The sequence below is a fragment of the Sander lucioperca genome, chromosome 10, assembly GCF_008315115.2.
Source record: "Sander lucioperca isolate FBNREF2018 chromosome 10, SLUC_FBN_1.2, whole genome shotgun sequence".
In the NCBI taxonomy this organism is placed as follows: domain Eukaryota; kingdom Metazoa; phylum Chordata; class Actinopteri; order Perciformes; family Percidae; genus Sander; species Sander lucioperca.
In genome coordinates this window covers 4195510-4214243 of record NC_050182.1, presented here as the reverse complement: position 1 = coordinate 4214243, position 18734 = coordinate 4195510, and the positions used below count along the sequence as shown (strand labels likewise).

The following is an 18734-nucleotide window of genomic DNA, read 5'->3' as shown; positions in this document are numbered from 1 at the left end:
GGCAAGTTATACCTGACTTCCTAGCAGCCAATCACGCTCTGCTAAGACGACATATTTGGTCACCAGATGAGACTGGCCCCTCTGACATTCTCAATTACCTCACATGATTTATTTCAAATTTCATTTGATGAGACTGACCCTTCGCCCCAGCCACAGAGAATACTGAGTTATAAACGTCAACCATGAGATTTTGATTTAGGGAGATCCAAGTGATTAAAAGTTAATTGTTGAAATATGTCAAGGTGGCTTGTTTAATTATGGCAAACGAGGCATTCAACGCTCCGACTTTAAATACCGCGGCGGGTAACTAACACTGCGAGGCTCGCCTGTGTGGATGCAGCACTGCTTTATTTACTTTGCAGAAGTCACAGCGATGACCCCTGGGGTAGATAATCAAGGTGGATTTAACATTTCATGCCATAGCTACGTGATGAGCATATCAAGTCAATTATGCTTTTCAGAAATGGGACGGGGAGCTTGAAGCAGGAGAAAATGCTGATAACCAGTGTTACGCATGTTTAAATTGTGAAGTATAACAGACAGTTTTGAGTATTCAGATGCGGCTTATCCCCAGGCTGCTGCTAACATGGGATAATTAGGTCCAATGTAGTAGCTGGAGGAGGTAGCTGGATGGAGTGGGAGTGCACAGATTCAATAATCCTCTATTTTTGAACATATTGTTAAGCACTTAAGCTATTCCCCACTCAGTTAGTTGGTTCCCCCCACTGTAACTGGGGAACCAACAGAATGCTCTACCCATATTTTTTAGATTTGTCGGGCACAGATATTCATAGTCATTGATTTATGTGTCAGGTCATAGTCCTCTAATGACATTAATGTATTCCATCATTTCCATTGTATTCAAGAAGAAGAGAACCCATAAAGAGTTTTCTTGCTTCCCACAAAGTTTGAACTGGGTCATGATAAAGACCCCACAGGCCGTTTCTCAATGCGTGAAACTATTCCTTTCATAGCATGCCAGTTATACAGCAGATACTCAAGCAAAGTTCATTTTCATATGAACTAATGCCCCTTTTCTCTCAGTGTGAATAGAATAAGAGCACATCCAACTGTTAGTAAATAAAGACACACATTTAAGCACAGGATACCAGATTTAACCAACAACATCCATTTACAGACCAGCAGCTCTGAAAGTAGCACCACCTGCAGGCAGTGAGTAGAACAACTGCAGGGTTGTTTTGTATGTTTTATATTTTGAAGATTTTTTGGCTAGTCTCGCTTTGCCAGACCCTCCTCCACAGCACCGCACAGGAGGGTCTGGCTAGTCCACACAGCATTCCGGGATGGGAGAAAAACGTGCTATGGTTTATTGGCATTTCTTTAAACCAATCACAATCGTCATGGGTGGCGCTAAGCACTGGGAAAAGCCGCAATTCCACTGCACAATGGCCTCAGGAAAGAAAATTGTTTATGTGGAACATGTGTACGTTCAAAAGTTGTTTTAGTCGTGCAACAGAAAAGTCAGATTGGACAGCTAGTCTAGCCAGTTGTCTGGATTTACCCTGCAGAGATCTGAGGAGCAGTTAACCATAGTTCTCATAAATCGACCAGAGTTTAAAATGCCAATACAAACAAAACAGAAGGTAATAGACATCCGGCTGAAAAGAGTGAAATCAGGCGGAATTTCCGACGGCAACGGAGCAATCCCGGAACTGGAACATTGTGGCTATCGACTAGGTTTTGGCCAACCACGAGACCAGAGATCTTCAACAGGGGGTCCTCAGAGTCACTGCAGGGCGGGCACCAAATTGTTACTTTGTTATTTTTTCCCCAAAAATTTAAATTTTTAGGAAAATATACATTAAAATGAAACCAACATATTATTAGCAAAGATAAATCGGCCTATTCGTAGAAAACAACAACATGATGATAGGCTTACTGGCCTATATGTAAGGTAGCATCTATGGTAGCCATCCACAGACACAGGTAAGCTTATGGATTCATTGTGCCTTCCACATGTATGACAATAAAACATGATGATATTTGAATAAGTAAATAATTATTATTTTAATGGATAAGTATTGTAGGGCACCATGAAAAGGTGTATAGGCTTTAGGCTGCCCTACATTATTGTAGGCCCAGTATATTATGCAACTCACTTTTATACAATATATGTAGTAGGGTGTCCCTGCTCGTCTCTCTCTCAGGTTAGGGGTCCTTGGCCTGAAAAACGTTGAAGACCCCTGCACTAGACCAAAACCCAAAGATATTCAGTTTATAATTATATAAAACAGCAAAATCAAAAAATCAGAGATATTGGAGAAGCTAGAACCAGATACATTTTTTTTAAATGACTCAAAAGGATTATTCAATTATGAAAATAGCTCCCGATTCAATTTCTGGCGATCGACTAATCAGTTAACCAACTAATCGTTGCAGCTCTATAAACTATTTTCTGCGGAATACTGAGAAGAGTTCACAATGTTTTGATTACCTTCTTCATGTCTTTTGTCCTCTGTGCTCCTATGGTTCCTTTTCACCAAATTTGCAACATGGAATAATTTCCCCTTTTGCTCATTTTGACACATTTCACTAACAAAAACAAATACTATATTTGCGACCCATGCTAAGCATGTGAGAGGATGTAGGATTTTCTGCAGTTTGCAAGTGACAACCTGAAAGGTGATGATGTCACCATTACATCTGCATGTAGGCAGTGCCCATAACTTACTTTTCTGGTATTGCCCAGTTTGAAGAGGAAAGGAGAGGGTCCTAACAATTTTTTTTTTGTAAAGAAAAGAAAGTAGCATTTAGTTCTGTGCTTTTGGATATCTCAACTACAAAAATGGATGTTGTTGAAATTGTGTACACATCTGTTGTTTATTATTGGAACTGTTAACTCTGAATAGGTGACTATTTCTCTCTACTAGCACCTAAGCTCATTAATGCTCAAAGCTTAATGTTATTCATAGATATTTAGAAACGGAAATAAATGATAACTCACATCATAAATGTGCTATTTTGCATGTTTTAACAGCATTAAAACACAAACATACACACATACATGTACTTATTCAATATAATTGCAAAGCCAAATTATGGTGGCCATGGGGAAATAAGAATTATTTTATGTGCGCTATATTCATTTCACGCCTGATAGACTCCTACCTTTAACCGGGAATGTGCATGTCTTTCGATGCAGTTTCAGGCTCCGGTCTTCTAATAAAAGAATAATGGAAGCATTCTCCCTTTTTAATTGGACATTGTTGGAATGACATATCAATTCGGCTGCAGAGATGCCCTTTCCATGTATATTGTAATTGAAACGTTCCCAATTTCCCACTTACAGTCCCACTAAACAGGAGACTGAGACTACTTATGTATTGCAAATCTGGATCGTCTGCATGGTTATTTATTGTTGACTCTGCTTTACTGAGCATCATATCACTTCATTGCTGACTAATATCTTGATGCTCATGTGTCTCTCTCTCTCTCTCTCTCTCTCTCTCTCTCTCTCTCTCTCTCTCTCTCTCTCTCTCTCTCTCTCTCTCTCTGTGTCGTAAATGCTTGTTGCGTAGAAACACACTAATGTGCAATTCTTTTTATATTCTCGTTGATAGTAGCAATACTATTAATTTTGGTGATTCATCTGCCTTCATAGTATTTGTTTTCTGCCATTTTACATTCCAAAAGCTCTGATTTCCATTAGCATTTTTGCAATTATCCAGAAATTCTATTAAAGTTCTTGGCAATGAAATGACAAGAAATGATCACCCTATTAAGCCCCGGAGCTGAAAACATCCTAATGTGAACAGTATTGTATGGTAATAATTTTCATTAGAGAAAAACAACTTTGAATTACTACCTGTGTTTAAGCACTCAAAATTCCATTTCAGGTATTCATGGCATGAGGCTGACAAGCGAACTAAAGCCGAGCAAATAAAAACTGGCAGCCGCTGGATGAATGGCTGCATGGTTGGGTCATGATAAGGAAGAATTACATTTTTACACATCACTGAGGAGAGGAAAACAAAGCCTGGTGTGGGGTTAAAAGCTCTTTAAACGGTTGGAAAATAACCCAGCAGAGAAGAAAAAACAAAAAGCATCGTTCTCTCTTAGTGATTTAAGCCTTTTCCTCAGTGGAAGATGTAAATGATTTAGTGCTCATCAAAATCACACAGCATGGCCCCCAAAGCGCACATAGTAAAAAGCATGATAGTGGTTCGCAGGATACTGTATCAATCTTTTGGGGGCGTTCCTAAATGGAGCTATTAACCAGTCCGTTGTGATTTACAAAGAACTTCATTAATCATGACAAGAGGGATAACACTCCCTCATTTAACAGTACAACTTCCAGATTCTTTATATTCTTTATGATCAAATGTAACACTTCAAGCTAATTATCTACCTACCTATCTATCTATCTATCTATCCATCTATCCATTTATCATCTATCTATCTATCCATCCATCCATCCATCCATCCAGGAAGTCTGACTCACATCCCCCGTTGCCCTGCTCAATGTCAAGTTGTCCTTTACACATTTGTATAATTGCAGAAGCAAATTGGAAATTTGCAAGGAAATTATAGGCAGCAATAACAATAATCAAAATGAAAACAGGAAATGGTACTGCAAGGATTGTTCTTTGTCATTGAAAGAGTCAGTCAAAGCCTGATTTTGTTTACTTGTCTACTTTGAATCTCTGATTGCAAGGACTAATGCTACCAAGGAAAGTTCTATGAAGTTTGGTCTTATTTCTTTATGTTTGCTGTCTATAAAATTATATAAATTGAAAAAATAAAAACTTAAAGACTGACAAGGTAGGATTACCCCAAATGAAAAGCCAGATAAAAAAATGTCTTTAATTTATTTTTGTTTCTTTTAGAGCTAAAACAAGTAGTCAAGTAATTGATTAGTCGACCAACAGAAAATTAATCGTCAACTATTTTGATAAGAAAAAGTTCCAAATATGTGCCGGTTTCAGCTTTTCTTTGTGATATATAATCGTGAATTGAATATTGTTGGTTTGACAAACATTTGATGATGTCACCTTGGGCTATGGTAAATAGTGATGTAAATTTTCTGACTTTTTATAGACTAAAACGACTAATCGATTAAGAAAGAAAATATTCGGAAAGATTAATCAATATTAAAATAATCCTTAGTTGCATCCCTAGTTTCGTTTGCCAATGGTCCAAGATACAAAGCCCAGAAAGAATACATAGATGAAGATTCAGTTCAGTCATAAAGGACAGAAAAGGGGCGCAAGGCCTACTGTACATTACAGCCAGTTGGCAGCTTGGCTTCTGAGAGCCCACTCCCACTGGGTGTGAATCAGAAATCTAACAGCTAATGGCAACAGTCACCCCATGGTAGCGCTACTGACAGCAAACTAATGCCCACACATACAGAGTGGAGCACAAGAGCTGTCAACACCCCACCATGACCCTGCGGGTATAAACTGGCGAAAGAAAGAAAGAAAGAAAGAAAGAAAGAAAGAAAGAAAAATCAGCCTCCAGTTGAAATTGATGGCTGTTATTTATTTTTCCAACATATCTTAAGCACACTTGAGCCTTTTACCACTAAGGGTGGATTTTCCTCTTCAGTGTTTGTCTTACAATCATAATGAGTGGAAGAGGGAGCGAACTGAATGGGTCAGAGAAGGAGTATATTAGTATCAACTCTGTGCACATAATTCAAGCATTTATTTCCGGCTATCACACACGTCACATGTGGAAGTGCCTGCAAATTGGTGACAAATTAAAGGAAAAAACAAAGTTTCTTAGTCATATTCATCTTTCTTATTCATGCAGAACTCTACTGGAGTGTTGGAACAACAGATATTCCGTCATTTGATGCTGTGACGAATAAGTGCTGAGAGTGCTGTCTAGCATGTGGCTCCCAAAATCTCCCAAAGGTGTTCAGCTGGGTTGAGATTTGGTGACTGTGACCTTGCCATAGCATATGTATCACATCATTTTCATGCTCAAACCACAGTCAGTGAAGCCTCGTGCTCTCTATGGAAGTGTCTGCTTTTTTTGTTTCTCCACTCTTGGTTTAGTCTTCAATTTGCCACCCATCTATGATTTGGGGCAGAAGTTCGTTTTAGCACATTACAGTTTTCACCTCAAAATAAATCAAAATTTTAAGAACTCCAGCTACTCAAGTCTTGTCCTTAACTATATGTTGTGCACCTTAAAGGCCACTAGACAGCAGCTAACGCAAATGGTTTTGTTAGCGCTGAGTTAAAGAAAGACAATTGAATGTATTATTATTTATTCATTACCCTACATTTACATCACAACTTGGTGATTTATCACATAAGGGCACTCATCATACTATGCAGCCTGTAATATACAGTTGTGTACGGTGTTTTGTTGAGTTTGCTTGGTTGCATTATGTGAAATGTATGATCTAGTGTTTTTGAAACATACTAGGAACTAAAAGTCAAGATAGCTCGGCCTCTCCTCTTTTAATTTTGACCATGTATTTGTTTTTTATTATGTCGCTTGAAAGTTTTCAAACTTTATGGAAGTGCAAAATACATTTGTAATACTTTTCTAGAGAATAAAGCAAAATCCAGAAATTAATATGTATCTTACTGTATATCATGAGAGCAAAAAGAATAATAAGCTATCAGAATCTATTAAAGCTTTATTTAATTAACAGCAAAGCTACCAAACCTGCAGGTTTTCATGAGAAAAGCATTGGGGAGAGTGAGGGAACAGCTGCACTCACCAAGATGAGTAGTATCTCTAGTTTTCAGCAGCACCAGCAGGCCAGATCAAGTTTGTGTTATCAGTATACAGGTTAAACAGCAACACAGAGCACCGTCAGCAAAGAGCAGGAGTCCTGAGGTGAACAGACATCAAAGTAATCAACTACTGAATACAAGAAGAGAGAGCAGTTGTCACACCATAGAACCATGTCACCTTTTTTTCTCAGTAGAATGGAAATTTCTTTTTTTATCAACATGCCTACAGACACCATAATTGATGTTGCCATAAGACATTATCCACCACCATGTAAACCAATAACCAAAATACAATGTCATTATCATGCTTAGCTTCTACAGGTCATAACCGTCTTGATTAATAAAAGCTGTTTCAAGTTCATTATGTTGAATTATTAGCTGAAAGTGAAAAACAGCCAATACTCCGAGCAAACAGGCATCAGCTTAATCTATCTTGAGCAGCACGCATGGCAGAATGCGAGACGGTCATGATTTTCTATTTTGTTATTTTTCAGCGTTGCTCCACAGTGTTGATATTGTGTGACTGAATCACCACAATATGAGCGAAACACTTCAGCAGAAACTCCAGGTTCTTTCCCTGAGATTCCAGCAGAGAGTGCATTAATCATCACAGTCTCCTTTCTAAGTGAAGACAGCGCGCAACAGCTGGGGGAGAGGAGCTCGGCTTTAAACAGTACAGACTGCAGAAGGTTCAGCCATCACTTCTTGTTGTGGATTCTGACATCAATAGTAATGAATACCTTGGAGCGTTGCCTGACTGCCTGAGCATGAATTGCTTTAACACATGAGGCCGGGCTTTGGATGAGGTTTTATTTGTGTGTTTGTGTTAGTGACCGTGTCTGTTGGTTTGTGTCTGACCATGTACGCACTTCTGTGTACCTATACGTCCTCCTGCATTGCTGTGAGCGTGCACCTTTGTTGGGGCAGATATGAGTAATATGCAGAATAACAGGTAGACCTAAATGACCTAAACTGACAGGAACAATTAATCAGAACATTGTTGGTGCTCTTGGACCTCATGCTGAGGTTACACCTGCAAGGGCTGGAGCTGCATTGGGATCCAGTGCACCTATCCGCAATGATCTTTAAATGATCTATGGCTGACTGGACCACATTTATTGCAAGCAAAGAAGCAAGTGTTTGCATGGTTGTTGGATAGTTAAAGGTGCAGTTCACCCAAGTACAAAAATAGAAAAAGATAGATGATCTTGTTGAAGTTCAATCATTTAACAGAAAAGATGACAATACACATTGGGTACATGCCAATTCACTTTTTTGATCATGATAGTTGCTTGACCCGAAAATCGTTCTGGTCGGCTATCATGAAGGCCATTCCAGTGTTCTTGTGTATGCTCTGAGGAGCGAGGATACATGAGACCCACCTTTCGCTGCAGCTGATCGGACTGATCTAAAACTGTGCCACAACACGCACTGCAGTTTCATTTCGAAGCAGACAGACAAATACAACTCAATTACAATAGCTTTTAGATGTTGTGTTTTCTGATTCACCATGGATATGTGTTGTGTGTGTAGATCTGATAAACAAAAGAACCATAACTGTCTTTATTTAGTCATATAAAGTTGTTGTGGCTAAACTGTTAGCAAACAGTTGCTTATTTACACATCCAGCCGACACGAGTATTTGTAGTTGTGTTTCAGTCCACCTGATGAATTTGGTCTCCACCAACTCCTAAAGGAAATATCTGACTCTATAGCTGCTAAATGCTCATCTATTATAGTGTATAATATGATCCAAAACAGTAAAATCTCAGGCCATAAAACCAAAACAATGAGTGAAAAGACACTAAAATTCTCCGGAGAGGGAACTGCAGAGTTGGGTGATAATTCTCTGTGGGTTTGTCCTTATGAGCTACCTCTTTCACATTACACATAGTTATTTTATCCATTGTTATATTAAAAATATTGATTATAGCAGCTTAAAACACATTTTATTAATTTAACATACCTTGTTAGGTCCCCGGTGTTTGGTGGTAAGGAGTGAGCATATATAGCCTACAGTAGAATAAAAAATACATCTTAAAGAGGCAATAAACTTTGTTAGTTGATTGCTGGCCAGTAAGAAGGTTGACAAACCACTTAAATTTGGAGAAACCAAACAAATTGATGTATGTGATGTCTAGATAAATAGAAATGCTTTTGGAATATATCTCGGTGGGTAGATGTAGCAGGCTGGAGTCGTCACTAAATTGCAATCACATTCTGCAAAGTAAATTCAGTTGTCACCAATCAAAGCAAATGCAATTAAACACAGACTTAAAACCTGGGCCCTCTCCATTCCATTATATCAAAGCTATAGCCACCTAGCCAGCTTTAATGCCATACCTTCTCTACCCTCACACACAATGCCAGGAGGTCTTTGCTTGCTGATCTATGTAGGACAAGCAGCGGGGTGTCTAAAGTAATAAATGAACAAGATGAATGTGGGGGATATGTTCATTTGAAAGCTCTTGTCACTGAGGGGTTTGTCGTCCGGCTGCACAAAGGGTGTAGCCGTCCTGCCTGATTTACTTTAGATTCAAACCATGGCTAAATTGGAAATCGTGAATCACTCTGACACCATTGGCGCAAGATGGATTACTCCAGTTAAAGGCTGCCTTTTCTTTACTTTGGTTCTTTTTAAAGAAATCATACAAAAATTAAATTTTCTGACAGACGGCTGACCCGGGCAACGAAAGGAATAACAAAGGGAGGCCAGCACTGAGGCACTATAAAGCTGTTTTTTATCAGCACTGCACTATACCAGCTACATCCAAAAGCTCTCAGCTCGCAGCACAATGAGCCTGGCTGAATATTTGATCAACTGTCTCAGGTTTAACAAGCCTTGCCAAACTACACCTGCCTGGAGGAAAAAGAAATGCCTTCGAGCAGGGCAATGCCTCCCTCCAAGATGTTCAGGAAATAAGCGTTTGATGTTCACAATACCCAATCTGCACTAATCTCATCCAATCTCGGGCACTTCGATTCTGAGCAAGGTTCAAGATCTGCATTACTGAACAATAGCTCTCTGGATGCCAATAATGCCTTCCAGTATAATCTAGCCATAAATTGCAAAACAATACACTCAACCACAGCCCAGTGTAAGCTAAATGGATCTTTTACAGATTGAATTCAATAAAATACTATATAACTGTCCTTCATGCCAAGTGTGATACAACAGATATTTCGTCATAATGCACTTGGAAACTGTACAAAGGTGTGAATTTATGTGCGTATGCTCTCTTTTAGTCTGAACTGTGTGTGCGTGTGCGTGTGCGTGCGTGCGTGCGTTCACCCCAACTCATCGTCGCTGGCTTCAGCCCATTGCCCTGCAGTAATATCAGGCCTTACAGACACCTGGGACCAGTGGTGTGGGCCCTCAGAGGAGGCAACCGCCTGGCAACTGGCCCTGATTACTTTCTCCACTCTCCGGAACTCAACTCTGTATATGCCATTAACCAGCTGCACGCGGTGTGATCCCAACTCGACCGTGCCATTAACCCTGTACACAAAGGGTTGTTTACAAACGCGCGCGCGCGCACACACATATACACACACTAGACAGAACTTCACAGCTTAACCACTAGCCTACTGAAGCCACCGCCATCTGCAGACCAACATCTTCCATAATCACTCCGGTGAGAGCTCTGCAGTGGGAGAACATGAAGCGAGGGTGACATCTAGTGGGGAAATTATAGAACAATCAGACATGATCTGTTGTGTTAGAGTTGTTGCAAGGTGTGCAGTTATTATTACAGTAATACAATATAATAAACAGGGTAAAAAGGAGGACGATGCCCCCTACTGAAAAAATGTAATATGATTTCAGTATGTACTGTACGATCCTGGACTTTGGGAGGTAATGTGTTGGTATTAACCATTGTATGTTTGCTTTATTTCCTCTTTGAGGTCCCACAGACTCCACTGCCATAGATGTATGTGTAAAAGTAATAATTAGAATAGCAAAATCAACCTTTTTTTCCTCAATATTTTAAAAGTGGAGTAATAAATACAATATTTCCCTCTGAAATGTAGTGTGGTTGATGTATAAAATAGCATATGATGATACTCAAGTGAAGTATCTTAAATGGAACATAATATAATATTGTTGTATATATTTTGTTTGATATTAAGGTATTTGTGTCTTTGATTCAACTTTTACACTTCAATAAAAATCGGACTACGTCTTGTCCTCGATATGATTTTTATATGAGTGGAAAAAGGAGATCCACTGATATGCACACACACATAGCCTAAGGTATGTAAGGTTACTCCAAAAGAAATGATAGAGGCATTGTTCCAGTCTCAAGCTTAAAAGCTTTATTTAAAAACCATTATCAATTTTATATTTTTCCCCAAACTAATCAGTGGTTCCTTAAATGAATCTTCTCATTGGATCATCAAAATGTTGTGTCAGACACACACACACACACACAAAATCACACACTTAGTGCGTTTCACTATCTTTATGGGGACCCGTCATAATGCATTCCTTAGCCCCTTATCCTAACCTTAACCATCACAACTAAATGCCTAACATTAACCCTTACCCTCACCCTAACCATAACCTAATTCTAACCCTAATCCTACAACCAAGTCTTAACCCTCAAACAGCCCTTTAAAGTTGTGGGGTCCAGCATTTTGGCCCCACAAAGCTGTCCGGACCCCACAAGTATACTGTATTCCCGGTTTTTGGACCCCACGAATATAGCTAAACAAGAACATACACACACACACACACACACACACACACACGCACACACACACACGCACACACACACACACACACACACTGACTGACAGCCAAAGGAAACGAAAACCTTATCTCATCTCTGATTTATGCAAATATTTCAAGGCTCAGCATGCCTCCGTGAGTAGGAGGAAAAGGGAAGAAATCATTTTCCAAGAGGGAGGTGCTAGGAAGTCAGTACCGTGTCAAAGTTACTGTACAACGTTAACTGGAGTTTTAAGGGACTTCTGCTAACAAACGGGACACGAGCAGAAAGAGACGACCAGTGGAGGTAAGTTGGTTCGCCTCTGTGGTGAGATTTGTTGACGAGAAAAGAGTCGTTATAACCTGCCAACCGGTTAGCATGGGAAATGTCCCGTTGAACCCTCACCTGAGTCAGGTAGTATCACATTCGGTGTGTCTTCTAGCGTAGGGGGACGTTTACTCGTTTATAAAATAGGCTAGGCTTACATGTAAAATAACAGTGGCGCAGCGTTTCTTACTGTTATGTTCAGCTGTCTTTATTTAACGGAGGCTGAGAGTAAAGCTGAGTAGACTTTACTGCATATAAGGACTACAGGATACTGTGTGGTAGGCGAGTCATTTTCATTCTAATTGAACTGATAATCAAATGTAACAAGTACAACATTTAAATGGCTACATTTACATAAAATGAAGCTTTTCGAATTTGTAGCTTCATCAGATACACCAAATGATAATATAACACAATAACATCAACAATGGCTAATGACAATACTGTCAATAGCATATTAAGATGGAATATAAATTATTGGTAAATAGGCCTTTAGTTTATGAAAGTAGCCTCATTAAAATGAAGGCAATTAAAGTGTTGACTAACAAAGATTTTAATGATTGGTTAATCTGACTGTTGTTTTCTTAACTATTCAATTAATTTGGGTTTGGCCTATACAATATGTACACATACAAAATGTCCATCACAGTGGAGCCCAAGGTGACATCATTAAATGTCATGTTTTGTTCACCCAACAGTCCAAACCCCAAAAATATCAAATTTACTGTAATTTAATTTTAAGACAAGTTAAAAAAAAAAATCACATTTGAGCAACAGAGAGTGGCATTGTTGCATAAAAAACAGAGTTCACACAGATAACAGATACCAAACATGCCAGGCTGAATTTTTGAGAAATATGTATACAAAAGGCATCTAGACTATTTCAATTTGATGGTTTAGTCATAAAAAGTATGTAATCGTGGTTTACTGTAGAATAGTTAACTCACTGAACCAATTTAAAATATGTAGGGTTCTGTCAGACGGTGTGGAATAGGATTATATTTACTTGAAGGGAAACAAAAAGCGAAAACTGAATGTGAAGAGGATAAATTATGTCAAATAAACCTGTATTCCTAATTAAATGTAATTTCCCTTCAGTCAGTGTATGAATATCACCCTGAGGCTGTGTAACACGTCTTCTATGCTGCTGAAAAGACGCCCAGATGCTCCAGGATGGATCAGGCACTTCCCAGCCAGAGCTCAGCGTCGGACCTGCTCGAACCACACAGCGAGGAGCTCCAGCTCAGAGTGGACTCCTTCAGGAAACTGGGTTACTCCTCAGCAGAGGTGAAGGCTGCTCTGAGGAAGCTGGGCCTAAGCACAGACACCAACTCGGTGCTGGGAGAGCTGGTTCGCAGCAGGACCGTCGCTGCACCCTACGTGTCCAGTTCTGACAGTGATGAGAGGAGCACAGGCCAAAAGGACCCGCTGCTGCCTCCCAGTTGGACTCTTGGACCCTGCAGAATCATGCCACAACTCAGGGATCAGAAGAATACAAACACAGAATTGAGGCCTATTGTTATTGACGGCAGCAATGTTTCCATGAGGTAATCTTGATAAGCTCCTTTCTCTATTTTATGGGATCATACAGTAGATCATTAACTTAATTCATAATTCACAGTTTTTATAGCTACGTTTTGCTACTTTGAACTGCAGACGGTACACAAAAAGTGACATAACAACCAAAGCAGGTGTTGTCTTCCTTAGGAGTGTTAGGCACCTGTAAAATAACTGGTCAAACTGCCATCAATCATTGTCATGTTGTCATTTAACTCTGACCCTGAAACATCCTTTGTCATGTCAATTTAAAAAGGGGGGCGTTCACCACCCTGCCTGTGCATGTTTTTGTGAAGGCCACTGCTACAATATGCAAATTCTAGGCACACACCTCACAACCTCAACCTTCCATATACACAAGGATTGAAATACAGGAAGTTGAGAACATTCAAAGGCGTGTGGTGTTTACACAGATCAACTGAATTTTTACCTCACCCTTTCATGTTATTTATAGTCAAATTGTTACAATAGTTATTGTACTAATCTTATCTCCCCTGTTTCTCAGTCATGGCAACAAGGAAGTGTTCTCATGTCAAGGCATCCAGCTTGCAGTGAATTTCTTCTTGGACAGAGGGCATAATACCATTACTGTGTTTGTACCCACTTGGCGCAAAGAGCAGCCCAGACCTGATGCCCCTATAACAGGTGAGGATACAAGAAGTGCACGACTAAGCAGACAGATGGTGCTCATCAAGCACAGGAGTGCTAATAGTGTGTTAGTAGTGTTAAATTATTTACCTTGCAGTCATAAACTTGAGTGGCCAGTAGGTCAGGCAGACTAACTAGCTTACCTTTTCAGTCAATAGCCACAGCACTGGACTTAATTTTTAACAGGGGGGACGGACCCAGTTTATTTTGTTCACCCATGACTAGCGAACCAACCCATAAATGACTCTTTTTGGTTCTGTGTTTTTTTACTGAGTATGAAAGAGTTTCTTTGGCTTTTGCAATCTTTCAATATGCGTTTAACAAGAAAGTAACTAATGTGCAATACAGCTGAGCTGACAACGACACCATTGAGGGGAGCTCCACTTAGAGCTACTGATTCGCTTAGGGACAATGGTGACTAATTAAAGTCAGTTCACTTTTAAAATGTGTTAGATGTGAAAGAGATTTGTTCCTACATGCCCTGAACACCCCTTGGAGACAGTAAAAAATAAAGAATTGATGTCTCAGCACCTTTCTAGCCGACAACACCTTACAAAAGCGAACATTGGGGAGCTAGACTGGAAGCCAGTATGCATACCTTAAATGAAATGATAATTTGTGGGTCTTATGTCAAATGCAGTTATTGCAGACAAAATATTTTGATGGGCATGCAAGTCACTCCCATTGACTTCCGGTCAACTGATCCCACCCAAGAAATAGTCCAACGCATAAACCTGATGTAACTTAATTGTCGCGTCACACTTTAAAAATAAATAAACAAACAAGATATAACTAATTGATAAGCTAACTTTAGAGGTGTTGGTAGGCGTGTTAAGCACATTTCTACTTTGTTTAACTAGCCAGGAATCAGTGGTTCTTTTGCTTTGTCCCTGAAGACATCTTTTCCTGTATAGAGCTTCTCTTTTTCCAAGAAATGTGAATATGACTACCACTTAAATCTCCTCTGAAACTGTAGCTGTAGGTGTGTATATTGCTGTATCTGTGATTCAGTTCCACAGTAGCTATGATATACTGTTACAATGCTGTCTGAGGCAGAACTACTGAACTCAAGCCAAAGCCATGGGGCAACACAGTTAAGATTGTGTAACAGAGATTTACCCAATTGGTTACCAAGTTATGTTTCCATATGAAGCCGAGATTACAGCCAGAGTTTTACATTTCAGACAGCTGAGTCACTAACGTCTCTGGGTGTACCTGAACAATCCAGATTACAGTACTATCATATCTACACAACACAATCTCTTTGAGTAGAGAAGCTGCCTTTTATTCAGTCTTAATGCAACATGATTTAAAGCTATTCATGCTTATCTAATGTCTGGTATCTTCAACAACAGCAAAGGGTGGACCATCCTTTTAAAACTGATGCATCATCACCTTGTAGCTCTCATGATTTATTAGTAACTGTGCACCCTGGGTGAAGCAATTCAAAGGTTCTATTTTTAATCCGCGAACAAGGAAGTAAAAGTCAGCTCACAGTCATTCCTGGAAAAGCCCCATCAGGAAGTACAGCTGTGTTTTTTCTTCCACACCTAGTCTACTTGCATAGTTAACTGTTGACAGTCATCTACAGCAAGCGGTTACGTGAAGACAGTCACTTAGTTAGAAAGGTGCTTTTAAGTGTTTGTGTGTTTTGTCTGTAAGGCTGTAGCTCAGTCTAACTTTCATGTAACCTGGCCTCTTGTATGTAATGTAATATTGTACATATTAGATTGTTATGATGTTTGTACAGGTGATGTCGGATATCTTTTGTTTTCTATTTGATTGGTGGTGCTTTTGAAAACTGCTTAGTGGTGTTTTGTATCTTCGACATGCGGTTGAGGATCATGACAAATGTGTGTCTTGTTACATAACAAAGCTTTTCGTGTTATAAACAACGTTCAACAAAACCTGTAATGCAAGTACCTCTCTCCAGAGCCATCTGACTCATGGTTGTTTGCACTCTTAGATCAACACATCTTGATAGAGCTTGAAAAACGGAAAATAGTGGTCTTCACTCCATCGCGCCGTGTTGGTGGTAAGCGAGTGGTTTGCTATGATGACCGCTTTATCGTCAAGTTGGCGTATGAGTCGGATGGAGTGATTGTATCCAATGACACCTACCGTGACCTCCAAGGAGAAAGACCTGAGTGGAAGAAATGCATCGAGGAGAGGCTCCTCATGTTCTCCTTTGTAAATGACAAGTAAGCAATTAGCCTGTGTTTCTACCTGAGCGTGTGAGGTTTGACATTTTATTGCTGTTTAAAGATGTTCCAGAGGGAATATTTTCTCTTTAGGGTGTAATCAGGGAAACATAACTATGCCGCACCCAGCTGATTTGTCACAAGTAAATGAAGAAATAAGTTATTTCTGGGTATTTTTTGTCTAGGTTCATGCCCCCAGATGACCCTCTGGGTCGCCATGGTCCCAGTCTTGACAACTTCCTTCGGAAAAAACCTCTGCCTACGGAGCAAAAGAGACAGCTCTGTCCATATGGTAAGATATGATAAGCACAGAGTTCCATTCCTTTAGAGTTTTTGGACAAAGAAGTAAGCTGGTTCCCAAATGAGATTATTTATACCTTTTGTGTATGTGTGTCACCATTTTTGTATCCTCAGACAAAAAGTGCACTTACGGTCTCAAATGTAAGTTCTACCATCCTGAGCGGTCAAACCAGTCCTACCTGTCCTTGGCTGATGAATTGAGAGAGAAAGCCCAGATTTCTACTGTAAAAGAAGAGAGAAATGCCAGATTATCACCGAGACAGTTTCAGTCTGATCCTGGGCCTTCTCATAATGCCTTTTCCTATCCTCAAGACTCTAACACAGAGCACATTAGAGACCAGCAAAATTCTTCATATCACAGTCAGGTTTGTGAAAATACACTGCTGTACTGGGAGGATCCTCAAAAAAGTCCAAATCAAATGCCCTGTCCTTTAACAGGGGGCCAGTGTCAGAAAGAGCCTGGGCTGCACTCCATGCCCAGTCATTACTATGCCAACATCTCTCACGAGTACCTGGATTCTGGCCTTGGCTCTTATGAGAGTCAGTTCTCTGACTTTTCGCATTACCTCAGCAACTCCCACAGGCTCAGGCCCCAGCAGCAAGGTGCCCTCCCTGGACCCAGACTTGCCCCAGTGCATTTAGAGGAAAAAAACACCAGCCAGTCCTGCAGGTGCTGTTCCCATGTAGTGCCCTCAACAGCTCACCTGCAGCATAATGGAAACCCGGACTCCAAGGGTCAACCCAAATATGACACCTACCCTCCTCACATGTTCCCACCTGGTGTGCCACACCAAAACAGCCTCCCCAGCCATCTCCATTACAGTGGAGCGCCACATCATCAGCAAAAATACTGGTCAGATCCCTTTCAGGGGCTGCCCCAAGCCAGGACATCATGTAATGTCCCCTCTTTGGTCCATTCCTCACACTCCCACAACTGCTCTTACAAAGGCCATCAGTACCACTCCTGGGGCCAACAACAGTCATCCTCTGCTGCGTTTGACCCACGAAGGTTGGAACTCCGCAAGAAACTGCAAGCCATCTTTAACCCTCATCAGGTGGATACAGTGATGGAAATGTTTCCACATGTGATGAATGCAGAGAAACTGGCTGCAGAGATCCTCAACCTAAAGGCTCAGAGAGGTATATTCTGATAGTTCCTCTGATGATTTCCTTCCCTTGCATCCTCTTCAGTCAGAACTAACATGATACTCGTGTTGACTCTATCATAGCAAATGAGGAATCTTCTGAGAAGCTTTTATAGTGTCTGTGGTTGAGTGATTTGAAAGCTAATTGAAAATATGTTTTATTCTATGTAATGTTCCTTTAAAGAAGTGCAATTTGCCTTCCTATGTATGAACAGTTAAGACAATCTGTTATATGCATTTGTATGACATTGTAGTCAAATGTTATCTTGCCATCCAGTGTTTTGGATGAAAAGTGCCTCTAGACCAAAAGTAGTTATGACTGAGTTTCTAGAGTTTTCGACTGTTGATGCATATTGTGTCAAATGTGATATATTTTAATCTTTTTACTTTCACTGTAGTTCTCCAAAACAGCTTGCAATATTACCTCTGTAAGGTGTAGTATATTTCAATATGCTGTGGCCGCCCAATCAGTTATGTCAATCCAGTCGAGGATCCAGGCTCCCAAATTGTATTTATAATAAATCCTGAACTCACAAGGAAATTGAGAAGACTTTGACACCAGCGATAGCTTGTGTGTCATCACCCTTTTCCTGTAAATCGGCATCAGTTTCATGAAACTATTCTCAGAAAAAGTGTTGGTGTAATACTACACATGTATTAGGGTCACTGTGCAATTGAAACATGACAATACAAATGTGAAATTTGGTTCTCATGCAGATTATGTTCTTTTAGAAAAATCACTTTATATACTGAAGATACATTCATAGTAAGCATGTCAAGGAAAAACCATGTCATTAAAAAATAAAGAATGTCATGTGTCAGGTATGATGTGTGTCTTACTTATAAGGTGACCAGTCTTTTTGAGCTTGGCTAATGCTACTGTAAATATGTCTCCAAAGTTTATCAGGAACTTAGTATTGGCACTCACTTATGCTTACATCATAACTTATTGCCCAAGATTCCTACCAAACTCCCTCACTAAATTTCACAAGTACATCTCCTACACACACAGAGCTTTCTATACAACCATTTTTCTGAAAAATCAGGGAGAGCCCAACGGTTTTACAAACTAAGAAATGTTGTACCCTGCATCTCATTTTGCAAGCTTGAAACTCATTTTGTTTTTCC

The 18734-nt window shown here is 39.9% G+C and overlaps 1 protein-coding gene across 1 annotated transcript; it reads left to right on the top strand.

Moving 5' to 3' along the window:
- Window positions 1–11510: 11510 nt before the first annotated feature.
- Window positions 11511–18431, top strand: LOC116043123 (endoribonuclease ZC3H12A). Its single transcript, XM_031289610.1, has 6 exons — window positions 11511–11734; window positions 12854–13302; window positions 13818–13957; window positions 15927–16161; window positions 16347–16453; window positions 16576–18431. Exons 2-6 carry the CDS (start codon window positions 12929–12931, stop codon window positions 17610–17612), a joined length of 1893 nt encoding a protein of 630 aa, XP_031145470.1. The 5' UTR covers window positions 11511–11734; window positions 12854–12928; the 3' UTR covers window positions 17613–18431.
- Window positions 18432–18734: the final 303 nt, after the last annotated feature.

Bases quoted from the DNA above. Each gene is read 5' to 3' on its own strand.
- LOC116043123 (XM_031289610.1), top strand. From the start codon at position 12,929: ATGGATCAGGCACTTCCCAGCCAGAGCTCAGCGTCGGACCTGCTCGAA. The intron at 13,303-13,817 runs GTAATCTTGATA...CCTGTTTCTCAG, and splicing joins GGCAGCAATGTTTCCATGAG to TCATGGCAACAAGGAAGTGT. The intron at 16,162-16,346 runs GTAAGCAATTAG...TTTTTTGTCTAG, and splicing joins TTCTCCTTTGTAAATGACAA to GTTCATGCCCCCAGATGACC.